Source organism: Saccopteryx leptura, chromosome 11 (assembly GCF_036850995.1).
Source record: "Saccopteryx leptura isolate mSacLep1 chromosome 11, mSacLep1_pri_phased_curated, whole genome shotgun sequence".
Classification (NCBI taxonomy): domain Eukaryota; kingdom Metazoa; phylum Chordata; class Mammalia; order Chiroptera; family Emballonuridae; genus Saccopteryx; species Saccopteryx leptura.
Window position 1 is genome coordinate 52,620,516 of NC_089513.1, and position 13,290 is coordinate 52,633,805.

The 13,290-nt window shown below is 44.3% G+C and overlaps 1 protein-coding gene across 3 annotated transcripts; it reads right to left on the reverse strand.

The window, feature by feature from the left end:
* Positions 1-2,899: 2,899 nt before the first annotated feature.
* Positions 2,900-13,004, reverse strand: ZBTB14 (zinc finger and BTB domain containing 14). 3 transcript variants are annotated; one of them, XM_066352745.1, is made up of 3 exons: positions 12,627-13,004; positions 9,709-9,790; positions 2,900-8,606 (listed from the first exon to the last, which is right to left on the reverse strand). In XM_066352745.1, the coding sequence occupies exons 2-3, from the start codon at positions 9,709-9,711 to the stop codon at positions 7,260-7,262; spliced, it is 1,350 nt and encodes a 449-aa protein (XP_066208842.1). In that variant the 5' UTR covers positions 9,712-9,790; positions 12,627-13,004; the 3' UTR covers positions 2,900-7,259. The 3 variants fall into 3 exon arrangements, with proteins under 3 accessions (XP_066208842.1, XP_066208843.1, XP_066208841.1); XM_066352746.1 differs by lacking the exon at positions 12,627-13,004 and adding an exon at positions 12,464-12,611; XM_066352744.1 differs by lacking the exon at positions 12,627-13,004 and adding an exon at positions 11,644-11,695.
* Positions 13,005-13,290: the final 286 nt, after the last annotated feature.

Here is a 13,290-nt window from a genome sequence, read left to right on the forward strand (position 1 = left end):
TAGGAAATACACAACTGCTGAGCAGTAGGGAAGAGAGGAAGAAGGGACAGGAAAAGGGAAAAGGGGAAGGAAAAGGGGAAGGTGCCAGTGTGCTTCCTGGAGGGAGAGCATGCTAGGCCTCTGTTTTGAGGGTTTTTACAGACTGGGAATTTAGAGAGGGCTTAGGGGAATATCCCAATATTCATCAGCTTTTTGCTGATGCCTCAAAATGAGCTTTATTCCCTTAACTTCATCCCTCCTCAGATATGGTTGGCACAAATGGTAATAACGGGTTTCTACTATCTCCCTGAGTAGTGATTTAAGCTATTTACCTTTTAGTTGGGGAGAAGTGTAAACCATTCACACTTGGTTACAAAGGACAGGATTTTGTGATTCACTAGATGGCTGTAAACTGCTTGCCCGTTTAACTCTGTGTTTCTCTATCCCACTTGTCCGAGCTTACTGGCCTGTCTGTTAATACTGCTGTATAATACAGGGGGGCAAAGTAGGTTTACAGTTGTATGTGAAACAGTCTACTCTCATGTCATTTATTAATTATTGCATTTTCCATGTGAACTGCAAACCTACTCTTGTCCCACCCTAAATAATTTTGTTTACACTAATCCAGACCAACTGATTCAGTAGCCTTCCAATCTGTTACTATTTCATGTTTCATATTTGCTGAGAGATTGCTAGAAGGCTGCAGAATACAACAGAATAGCTAAAGAATTCTAGTATTTCAGAAAAACAGCACTCACACACACCCTTCACTTAATTAAATGTAAACAGCATCAGAATGAAGTATAATTTTAAGTTCTCCATCTGTCTGCCTTCTAACTATCTCAATCTATCATTCTGCTGGAGGTCAGTAATCTTTTAAATCAATTATATCTGATCTTAAGAACCATTTTAAAGCTAAATTTTCTATTTATCTTTTATGCAATGAGTTTATCTTTTGAAATAATAGTGAGGTAAACTGGGCCGGAAATCATGATTTACATTTTGGCTGAAAAAAAAATTATTTTATAAAAGAAAGAAAAATTATGCAACCATCCCAAGGTGGTGGCAGCTTGAAAGCCGTAGAGCCAGACCATAATTCAAGTGTTCTATCACCTCTCAGAGGCGGGGGAGATTTCCTAACACAGAACTATTTTACAAACATAAGAGTTAATTTTGACACTAAGCTGATGGCCTTTGGTCCGGTGGGGTTTCCCTGGCTCACTGAATCATGGAACATGTGAAGAAAGTGAACAAGTAGCTCTGTTACTTTGCAATCATCCATGACACTCTATCTACAGTTTTGCATATTATTTCTGGCAGCCTCTAGACCCAAAAAGTACGATGTTGGTTTAGCATTTGGCTTTTTGCATGAGAAATGTCTTGGAGAAACAAAAATATTGGAACTAATTTATAATATAAGCTTAGGAGCAACTGTTTGCATAAATGCCCCTACCTCCCCTCCAGCTGCCCTGTCCCTGCTAACAGTGGACTCAAGTTGGTGAGGATGTGTACGAGGCCAATTACTCCACTTCCTGTTTGAGGGCATTATGACACAATGACTAAGGCACAGCCTCTAGAGACAGATGGACCTGTTTATCTATCCTAGCTCTGATAACTTGACATTGGCAGGATTTTTAACTTCCCTGAATATTGGCATCTTCATCAGTAATAAGGTATATCTGAGTTGTCAAAGCGTACCTAGAGATCGTGTATATGGTGCCTGGTAGCTGATAAATACTCCACAAATGCTAGGTGTGGGGGCTTTTAGGGAATACATGCTCACTCTCAATTCTCATTTTGGAGCTGCTGCTGAGCGTACGCTGTGTTGCTCATTAAGCTGCCTCCCCTTAGGACCTTCCGAGTTAATATACCTTGTTTAGAGCTGCTGCAAGGCCAGGTTATGTTTTTTTACTTGTCTAATTTTCTTTCATCAGTCCTTTCTTGATGCCAGGACTTTTATTTTTAAAAAAATAAACCAATAGTCTCACATTATACTCCTCTTTCAATATTCAGTATCACAGATTAAAAAAAAAATTAGTATTAATGAGAAATTGAGCATCACTCTATGGAAATAATATTTAACAAATATATTTTCTCAGTATACATTCAAAAATGTCACTTGAGAATGTTTCTTGATTATGCTAAACTTCATGACTGTATTAAAAACTCAATTACTTTCTAAAATATGTTCTATGAACTGGATAAAAAAACAGGTACATACCCCAGCAGATTTTTTAAAATAATTATGGCTGTTTACAACTACTACTTGTAAATCTTTGTAAAACTTGCAAAGGTATCCGTTTCCCTCCATCCTGGATGAAGGCAGGAGCAGTACCTGTCTCACCGTTACATCCCAGCGTCCAGACCAATGCTGGGCATACACAGGGCATTCAATAAGCATTCACTGACAACTTTAACTTTCTTCATAGAAAATACTTTTTAAAAAAACATTTATTTATTGATTTTAGCAAGACAAATAGGGAGGCGGGGGAGGGGAGAGAGGAGGGAACATCGATCTGTTCCTGTTGTGCCCTGCCCAGGGATGGAACTGGCAACCGCTGTGCTTCCGGATGATGCTCTAGTCCAGGGGTCCCCAAACTATGGCCCGAGGGCTGCATGCGGCCCCCTGAGGCCATTTATCTGGCCCCACTGCACTTCTGGAAGGGGCACCTCTTACATTGGTGGTCAGTGAGAGGAGCATAGTTCCCATTGAAATACTGGTCAGTTTGTTGATTTAAATTTACTTGTTCTCTATTTTAAATATTGTATTTGTTCCCGTTTTGTTTTTTTACTTTTAAATAAGATATGTGCAGTGTGCATAGGGATTTGTTCATAGTTTGATTTTATAGTCCGGCAATCCAACGGTCTGAGGGACAGTGAACTGGCCCCCTATGTAAAAAGTTTGGGGACCCCTGCTCTAGTCTAACCAACCAAGGATTCCAGCCAGGGATACAGGAAATATTTGCTGTAAGATTAATGGAAATGTGATCCAGAGAAGAGCAAGCAAAGTGATTCAGTACACTCATATCTTGAACTAAAAGGAAAATCAGAATTCTTGGGTGTAGTATAAGACCCTTTGGGAAGAAAGCAACAGATCATCTTACAATTCACACAAGCCAGAAGGGGAAAGGTTGGGTGTAGTCTGACATACACCCAATTTCAGAAAAGCGAAATATAAAAAAATACCTCCCAAATGCATGATTTCATGAGACTCAGGAGTCGGCTCTCAAAATTGCAATTCTGACTCCCGTCAGATATCTAGAGAAGTAGGGAGCCATCCAGAGCAACTCACCCTGGACTACACGTCAGCCTACTTACATGATGGGTGATTACACAACCAGCGAATCCTAAAATGCATACAAGTTTGTGAGAAGAAAGAAGAAATGGGTCTACGGTTACAGACTGCTAAGGCAGACAAAGCTGCGGTAGCAATTCTCAGGTCAGACTGGAGGTGGTCAGATCTACCCCCGGGGTTGCTGCTGAACTGACACATCAAAGTCAAGGGAACTTTGGTTTGACTTCTGCTTCTCTATTAAGAGGCTGTTTTTAAAGAAACATTGATGGTGCACCGAAAAAGCAGTGGGTGCTGGGCCCAGTATTTTGTACTGGTTATCACATTTATCTTCACAGCAGACTGTGAGGTAGAAATCCCAATCACCATTTTCAAAATGATAAAACTAAGGCTCAGGACAGTAAAGAACTTGACTAAATTTATACATCAACTGATAAACAGAACCAGAACCCAACTCAAGTCTGACTATAGGAGTCTTCCCACCAAACCACACTTCCCCTAGTCATACTGAAAACATGAACATGAACACTGGTAATTGGGAATACCTCTCAAAGAGATCATAAAATCACACAACTGCTGAAACATCACAATCCAGCTGAATTACATCCAAGGCCCTTAAGATCAGTATGGTGACCTTTAAGGAATCATAGATAACAGGTGATGGGCAAATGCTACCTCCATTTCAAAAAAAATAATGCTTAAGACAGGCTGGGAAAGGGAGCACTCTGCTAGCCAGGGCCAAAGCTCTTCAGCCTTTCTATCTCTGGGACCCAGCCCAGGGCCTTACTACATACTAAATAAACAAAACTACAGGCTACCTTCACATATCTGAAGTGTTTGTTGTCAAGTAGATGCAGGATCAAGTTTACTCTGAGTAGTTAGTTCCAAGGGGGAGGTGGTGGTATGCAAAATCAGAGACAAAATTCCAGAAACAAGGGGCAGGGCGAGCTGTCTCAAGATGGGAGTGTGGGACATCGAGGAGGGGGTTCCCCATCACTGATGGCTCGCTGATTTCGGTTAAGTATTAGAAGAAAGCATCAGAATAAATGATGGTTGTCAATGGTTACCTTGCTTCCAGTCTGATGTTTTACTGGTCTTTCTACATTTGTGGGGTGTGGGAAGGTGGTGGATTGAGGTAACGGAGAAAGAGAGGTAGATATTAAAGGGAAATGGCAGAGGAAAGGGAGAGATCTCCATTCTCTTTCCTAGAAGCCTCAGCTCCTTAACTCCCACCACTGAGAACACAAGACGAGAACCCCTACAGGAATCCTGTTACTTGTACACCACCGGCTGTTACAGCTGCTTTAGGAACTGAGCACCACTATCAGCATTCCTCAGGAAGATATATCCCAGGTTCCCAATGATGAGTTACAGATAGCCTTACACAACACAACCCATTAAATCAAAACCACATGAATTTGCATCATTCTCCATTTCAATTTTTTTTCCTCAACAAAATAGAAGGACTTTATTAATATTAGGCTCACTTCATGGCGAACTTGTAATTTCCAACAACTTTAAATTTGTGATTAACTTAATTAGCAGGCAAATGACCTAAAGTTTAGATTTCCTAAAATTCTCTTCCTCAATCATTGCCAGTACAATGCGAGTTGGCATAAAGATAAAATCAAGTTTGCAGATATTCTTTAAGCAGAAAAAGCGGGTTGACTTTACACTAATTTCCTCCCCTAATATGACAGATTCAGTGTAAGGACATTTCAGAATTATTCCCCTGTGATTGGAGTTACCCTGGAACTGTCTAACATGAAGGGTTCACCGTCCAGGGGCCTCCCGAAGCCAGCTGGTGGAGAGAGAGGCAGTCTCAATGACCAGGAGACAGGAAATCTGCCCCGTCACGACTGCGGCTAGCAAGAGGACAAGCATCCTAACACATACACGAACCCAGTACCAGCTGTAGAAATTACAATACAAATATATTTCTCATGCAAAATAGGACAAATGATAAATATTTACATTAATACAAATAAAGGGCTAAAAATTAAGCTTTCTTTTGGGGGGTACCACTGTGATTATGTGGTTTCAACGAGGGTTGATACCATGTAACTTGCAACTCTGAAAAACCAGGATGAAGATAGTATACAGAATATGCATTTTGGTTGAAACCCTGATGCGTGAAAGGTTGCTACGAAAAAATGAACACAGGAATGATAGAACATATATAATTTTGTAATGCACTAAAATGAACCAAAAATGGTTTTTTGAAGTAGCTATCAACAAGATGTCAAATTATTTTTCTTTTGCTTTGGTTAAACAGCCTAGGAACGTCAATAAGTTCCCCTTCTACTAATAGCATATAAACAGTGACAGGACTACTTTTAAAATGGAAAAAACATCTTTTAAGCAAAAAAATTAAATTAATTTTAAACTAAATTAAACACTTTACCAATAAATAAGTTTCTTAAAAGGTAGCATCTTGATCCTACGATCTCAGGCACAACATTTACACCAATTTAAAAAGTAAAATTTCTCCCACAATAGTAATTACAGGTGTTAATGCAACACACTACGAAATGAAATTATTTTAATGTAGCTTTAAAAAAAAAGGCTACCAACCAAAAATAAAATTTTAAGGTCAACATTTTTCTAAAATTATACATTCTAAAATAATTGACTAATGCTTTATTATAGAACATAATTAATTCAAACTATTGTTGGTATTTCAATATATTCCTAAAGAAATGGTTTAAAAAATTTTAATACACCAAAATTGGAACAGCATTTATAATTGTTACAGCTATGAAAATGCATTCAATTCTACTTAAAACTGTAACCACTGATTAAATATACTTCAAAAACATACATTTGGTCTGACAATCTTTAATATTGGTTAACAACAGACTGACGTTTCTTGCTGTTATTTTAATCCAATGTGCAAAAAACAGTGTAGCCATCTATTTTTCCTTGACGTACGTAAGATCAACACTTCTATACTATTTACACATTATTAATTAGGTAACGATATTGCATCTCCTTTATGGATAAATCATGTGCTACAGAGCCCAAAGCTTGATAACATTCAGTAAGTTACACAAATGTATCTGAAGAGGCATACCTGTTCTTGTCCTAATTTCAAAAGCAATTACGAATTATTTTGATCTAGGAAAACTTGGAATTGCAAATACAAAAATTTTGTCTGTGAGAGCCAGGTTCCTATTCACCCTTTTCTAAACCTCTCACCACTGGTCCACTCCACAAAGCCCACCTATTTCAAAGTGGCAAAGTCCCCAATAAGAGGAATGAAGGAAGTCGGCCCCCAGACTACCAACATCCCTGTGTATCTGCTCAACCTGTGGGACTCGTTACCTCATCTCTTGGGGTCAGCATGGGCAATCAAAATGACTGAAGAAACACTTCAGCAAAGCAACCATTATCTGTCCACAAAAACTGTGAGAAACAGTGATAGAAAACTAACAAATCAAATATAAATCTAAGACCATTCCACATTTTCAGGCTTTGTTTTCATATTTGCGCAGTGTTCTTGGTCAACTACCCACCAGTATTTTCTATGTCTACATGAAGTACTTTTATTAAGTTATTAAAAATGCTGTTTTGACCATAAGTCACATACAATTATGATCAGAAAATCAATTTACTCATTTATCACTCTGTGCAGTGCATTCCCCAGTGCAGGAAGTGTAGAGAGGAATTAAAATGAAATAGAAGTCTCTCATTCTGAACTGGACACAAGGAGTCCTCAAAACCATAAAAAAAGGAAGGGGCAGGACTAACTGGCAACATTAATACTAGACACCAGACAGGACAGTGAAACTGCTTGGTCAGAACCAAGGAACGTTACTTCCTTGACAAAGTTTTTCAATTCCTAACCAGGCACTGCCCTAAGTCCAGTGATTTTCCGTAAATTTTCAAAAAATAAAAAAAAATAAGAATACAGTGACTGGTGTTCATTTATGATGAACAATGCAATCTCAGTCTCCAAGGCTCAGCAAAATGTCCTGTGCCGTCACCTCTAGCTACAGGCTATTGTTTCCAGCTGCTGCTCGGCTTCGGCGGCCATTGCTGCTGCCTGCAACTGTTCCGTCTCGCTCTGGATGGCACTGGGGGTCACCTGCTTCCTCTCACTGTGCATATTGTTCTCATGCCTTTTCAGGTCAGACGCCTTGGCAAACGCCTTGGTGCACGAGCCACACACAAAAGGCTTTTCCCCTCTGTGTCTTCGTTCATGATCTTTGAGGTGGGACTTGTGTTTGAAGGCTTTGTCACACATGTGGCATGCGAATGGTCTCTCGTTACTGTGAACTCTCTCGTGCTTCTTCAGGTCTGGGGCGCGAATAAATGACTTCCCGCACACCTCACAACTGTAGGGCTTATACCCCGTGTGGATTTTCAGGTGTTCTTTCAGGTGGGCCTGTGTGGTAAAACCCTTTGTGCACATTTCACACACAAACGGCCGGTCTGCAGTGTGGAGTTTTTCATGCTTCCTCAATCTCCCTTCGTCAGAAAATGTCTTACCACATGCCTGGCAGGCAATCTGCTCCCGATGGTGGCCGTAGAGTAAATATTCAAACTTCATGTCACTGGTAGCAGTTGTCCAGCCTGGTGTCTGTTCATCTTTCACTTCACTCATTCCATCATTAAATGTTAAGGCTTGAGGGGTCTGGGACCCCAAATCTTTTGATTCTGGGGTCTCCATGGATTCTACTTCCTGGCCGTAGCAATTCACTTTTCGGACTTCCTCACTGCCCAGCTCTTTCAAGATCGCTTCCTGAACCCTGAGTGTAGTTGTAGGTGATTTGCCATCCTCCTGACTTGGCGGGGTGCCTTCTACGGTGTCATCCGATGGACTGTCATCTTGATCTCCAATTTCTTCCACATCATCATCCTGAGTGTCAGCAGCATCTCCAATGGGGCGATTTATTTTGAGGCAATACTTAGTTTTGGACTGGCCATTATTTTCATCAGGACTAGACACGTCACGCTTCTGAGTACAGAGTTTATCCAAAAATCTGATACCAAGAATCTGACCTGATGACATCATTAAATTAACATCTTCTTTTTTCACGGAAATCTTTGCTGTGTACATGTAGTTCAGGACCTCTTCAAATATGTCAGAACGAAGAAAATCTATTTCTATTACTGAAGAGCTATCAACCTCAAGCTTCTTGAAAAGCTTTTTAAAGTAGGTGCTGCAGGCAGCAAGAACACACCTGTGTGCTCTGAATTTCACATCTTCAACCACAATAGCAATATCACAGAATTCTCCTTCAAGGCGTTGTTCGTTTAGTGTTTTCAGAAACAGAGTTTTATGATCATCGTCATTATATTTAATGGTTTCAGACATACTGATGAAAAACTCCTACAAAAAATTTTAAAAATTGATAATTATACACAATGCTTTCATATATAGAAAAAACAGGTAGACTTTCATTTTCTGATTAATTTTTGGTACCTAACAACTTCAGAAAGTCACAAAAAGGGGTTCAAGAAAATGTGTAGAAAAGACATACCAATATAGAAATTTCCGCACTGTGACTTTTATTTATCTAAGTTTACTAAGTAACTTGCCTAGTTATAATGATAGCCAGCTTTTACTGAGCACATAATACAGGCCAGGTGTTCTACATGTCTTCACAAGTCTAATGATCAAATAAACCTATGATAAGTATTACTATCTCCATTTCATAGATGAGGTTGGGACCTGACCAATGTTCTAATTATTTAGTGGAGAGCTGGGACTCAAATCAGGGCAATCTAGCTCCAAAACCTGTGCTTCCTGACAAGTAGAGTTACTAATGATAGATAACTCAGTTTCAAGGTTTAAGAAACAGTTCTGAGGCAAGGATCCACCAGTCCTATCTATTGTGTCTCCTCTAACTTCATGAAGAAGATTCAGTAAAATAACAGTGTTCAGTGTTCTACTTCCTGGACAGCACTGACAAATCACTGTTGCAGAACTAGAAAGGGATATCGATGCCAAAATATTCCATTTGGTGTTATCTCCTAGTTTTTCTATACCAGTTTTGGGCCACTTCTGAATGAGGGCTCAAGTTTAATGACTCTCAAAGAATCAGATGACATTTCAGAAGACAGGTGATGACCTGCACCATACTCTCTGGATGCTAACCTATCTGCCATCCAGACAAAAAAATGTCATCAAGATTGGATGTACTTGACAAATGCTTCAAGTATTTCACAAGCAAACGGAATTTAGAACTGGAACAAAAGACACCTCTCACAATGTTAGAGAAACTGATCATTTTAAAATAATGCATTCTACGTTGTGTTTTTAAAACAAAGTTTTTCCTTCATTTAACAAAGCATAAATAAAGAAAATACACATTTCCCCCAGAAAAACAGAAGTCCTAACAATTAACTGATATGTGTATATACACATACATATTTTTTAAAGCAAATACCAAACCATATTTTCAAGATTTAATATCCAAAGTTATAGTTACCATGAACAACACAGGCTATTGTCTTAATGCTTGAAATACCAAATTCTTCAGATCAGAATAACTGACCAGGGGCACACCAGTCCTACAAGAGAAAAGGACACACAAGAGTAAGGCAGGATCTTCCTCTACTCCAAATTCTGAACAATTTAAAAAAAAAAAAAAACTTTCCTTTCTTGCCCTGGCCGGTTGGCTCAGCGGTAGAGCGTCGGCCTAGCGTGCGGAGGACCCCGGTTCGATTCCCGGCCAGGGCACACAGGAGAAGCGCCCATTTGCTTCTCCACCCCTCTGCCGCGCTTTCCTCTCTGTCTCTCTCTTCCCCTCCCACAGCCAAGGCTCCATTGGAGCAAAAATGGCCCGGGCGCCGGGGATGGCTCTGTGGCCTCTGCCTCAGGCACTAGAGTGGCTCTGGTCGCAACATGGCGACGCCCAGTATGGGCAGAGCGTCGCCCTCTGGTGGGCGTGCCGGGTGGATCCGGGTCGGGCGCATGCGGGAGTCTGTCTGACTGTCTCTCCGTTTCCAGCTTCAGAAAAATGGAAAAGAAAAAAAAAAAACACTTTCCTTTCTTGTCCTACTACTTGCACACGTACTCATTTTCAGGTTGGGAACAGACAGGAGGGTGGCTGGCAGCATCAGGTCCAGCTCTGAGCAGACACTAAGAACAGCTAAGAACTATAGAGCAATGAGAGGATGCATTGGAGAGTCACTAAAAAATTTCTCCTTGTAGACAAAGTCCATGTAAGAATGTTGACAGCTAAATACACAGGTATCAGAAAAAGCTAAAGCTTTTTCTATAGTGCCCCCTATCCCTATCATTTCCTGCTAGGTATGCAACCCTCCACATTTTTCTCTAGGCTCATATATAGAGAGAGCCTATATATAGAGAGAGCATATATATATATATATATATATATATATATATATATATTTAAGAGTATATATATATTTGAGAGTGTATATATATATATATATTTATTTATTTATTTATAAATATAGAGAAAGTTGTAGAAGTTCACAAACCCAACAGTTAACATTGGAGAAAAGGAAACAGGAGCTGCTTTCTTTCTTCTTTCCACATTTCTGTGGGATGTAGCACATATCATTTAAGCAACACTAATCTTGAAACCTGCATTTGAGAAATCCCGGTGTTTACACCTGTAAGTATCCCTACAGAGCTAAAAGAATTCTAGCTTTTTGTGAATTTTAACTCTTACCAGAGGGACTCCATCCTGTAGACCAATTACCTAAAAAATATAAGAAGTTTCTTCTACTGAGCACTGACCACACAAACTTTAGTGTGGTAGGACCAAGGAACTGGGCTGCAATAGTCTTACCCAAAAACTCCCGAGTGCAAGACTCCAAAATCCTTAAAACTATCAAAAAGCTCCATCTACAGAAAAGCAAACAAAGCTGCCTAAAGTAGAGAGTTTTCTTACTTGTGTAGCGTGGGGGTTGGGCAAAATTAGTTCTAGGGATGCTCTGACTTTGGTTCCTAAATGGAATTCGGTTTTGAATCACTCCAAAAGAAAGCAGCCAGGCCCAGCTTCCTATCGGATCACTCCCTACTGCTGCCCGTAACTGTATCCTAGGGCTTGTGTGATAAAAGTGTATGGACTAGGGAAAGTGGCCGTACACATCAAGTGTGTTCATCCCCCTCCACACCCCGTTTTTTGGCCAGGGTGTTAATTTGGCCTCCACTGTTTTCTCCCAAGATCTCTGATGATCACTTCTTTGTATTGCGATGTTCCAATTGCTAAGTTCTGGTGAGTCAAACTGGAGGAGACCCATTGCCAGTATGCGTGTAGGTTGTGAGAAAACTGTAGCCCCAGTGAAACCTCCGTAACAAAGCTGCCCCTTTATTGCGGTTCTCCAAATGCTGGCGCGCAGGGCCACCGTTTACAGAGCAGGAGCGGGGGCTCTAGCAAAGCCAAACTTACATAAGCAGCAGCAGCCGCCTTCCCTACCCCGAACAGCCGCGACAATGGCGGCGGCACCACCTCCCGGTCCAAAGCTCGCCACTTCGGGATGGGGAGAAAGAGAACGAAGTGCAAGCGACATCGCGGAGCCGTCGGAGCTTCGCGAAACCACGCTCTCATTTCTTTCTGCCCGGAGGTGGACGAGTGGATAAGGCCGTTTGCATTTCTTCCCAAACAAAAGCTCCGGACACGGAGCCGGGAGGCGAAGGGGCCGCTTTCCCTTTCATAATCGGACTTCCCGCGCAGGCTGCGGGCCTGGGCTCTGAACGCGAGAGAAAGAGCTCCCGGCTGTCCCGGCGGCGGCGAGCGGGAACGGGCGTGTGGCCGGCCTCCGCAGCCCCGCGCCGCGCCGCGCCCCGTACCGCCCGCGAGCCCGGAGCTCGCGCCCCGCGCACTCCCCGGCCGGCTCGCGCCGGGCCCTCCCCCGCCCTCCCGCGGCCGGGGGCGGGGGCGGCGCGCGGCCGGCTTCCCGAGCTCGGCGGGCGCACCCGGGAGTGCGAGCGCGGGGGTCCGGGCCCCATCCTCTGCAGGCAGCTGGGGGCGGCGCCCGGCGGGCCCACTAGGCGCCCGGCTCGGGGCCGTCCCCACCCTCGCCGCCGAGCACTGCGGAGATGCAAGCGAGGACGGCCATGAACTGCGCCGCCGAGGCTTGGCGAGCGCGCGCGCGGGGCCGCTCGGCAGCCGCCCGGCTGCTGTCCCAGCCCGCCAGCCTGCGCAGCCCCCGGGACGCTCGGGCCCCACGCTCAGCCCAAACCCGGCCCACGCCCGTCCCCGCTCGCACCGCGCCGCCGCCGGCCGCCCGCACATCCTGGAGCTGGCTGGTGCCCCAGAGCACGGCGAGAGCGCGCTTCTTCCGGCCCGGCCCGCCGCGCCAGGCGCCGTTCGTCCCCGTGCCCGCCTCGCGGATGGCCCGGGCCCCTCCCGCAACCCTGGCCCGCGCTTACCTGCAGCCTTGCACAGCCACAGACCCTCGCCGTGGGCTCCCCGCACGCAGGCTGGGGACGGGATGGACGCGGGGCGCGGGGGCACGGTGGGTGGCAGTGTATTTGGGTTTTGGGGTTTTTTTTTTTAGTTTGGGGAGGGGGCGGGGTGGGGGGGAAATCGTGCACGTCCCTGATGGTAGCAGCCCTCCTCTTGCACGAGCACAGAATGTCTAGCCGGCCTTGAAAAACCCCCACCGGCACACCCCCCCCCTTCCCGTGCATGCGCGGTTCGGGCTGGGGGGAAGGCGCGCCGCCGGCTTGCGCAGGCACGGAACCCGACGAGGCCTCTAAATTGGCGGGCAGGGAAAGAGTTAATCCGGGACTTGACGACGCTTTCGTTCTACGGGGCCGCCTCCGGAGGGCCCTGGCCTGCGCACGCGCGCGCACGCGCGCGGTGTGGGGCGCGCGGAGCCCGCGCGCGGGAGAAGTGGAGGGCGGGGTAAGGGCGGGGCTTCGGGAGCAGAGGAGCGTATGCACGAGCGCCGTTCGCGGGCACCCGCCCTGTCTGGAGCTGCCGCCTCCTGCTCCAACTCCTGAGCTCCAGTCCGCGCCCGGCGCCGGCACAAAGCCGAGGACGCAAGAGCCCGGCGTTCCCGTGCGTGTGCATGTGCGTGGAGCAGTACCG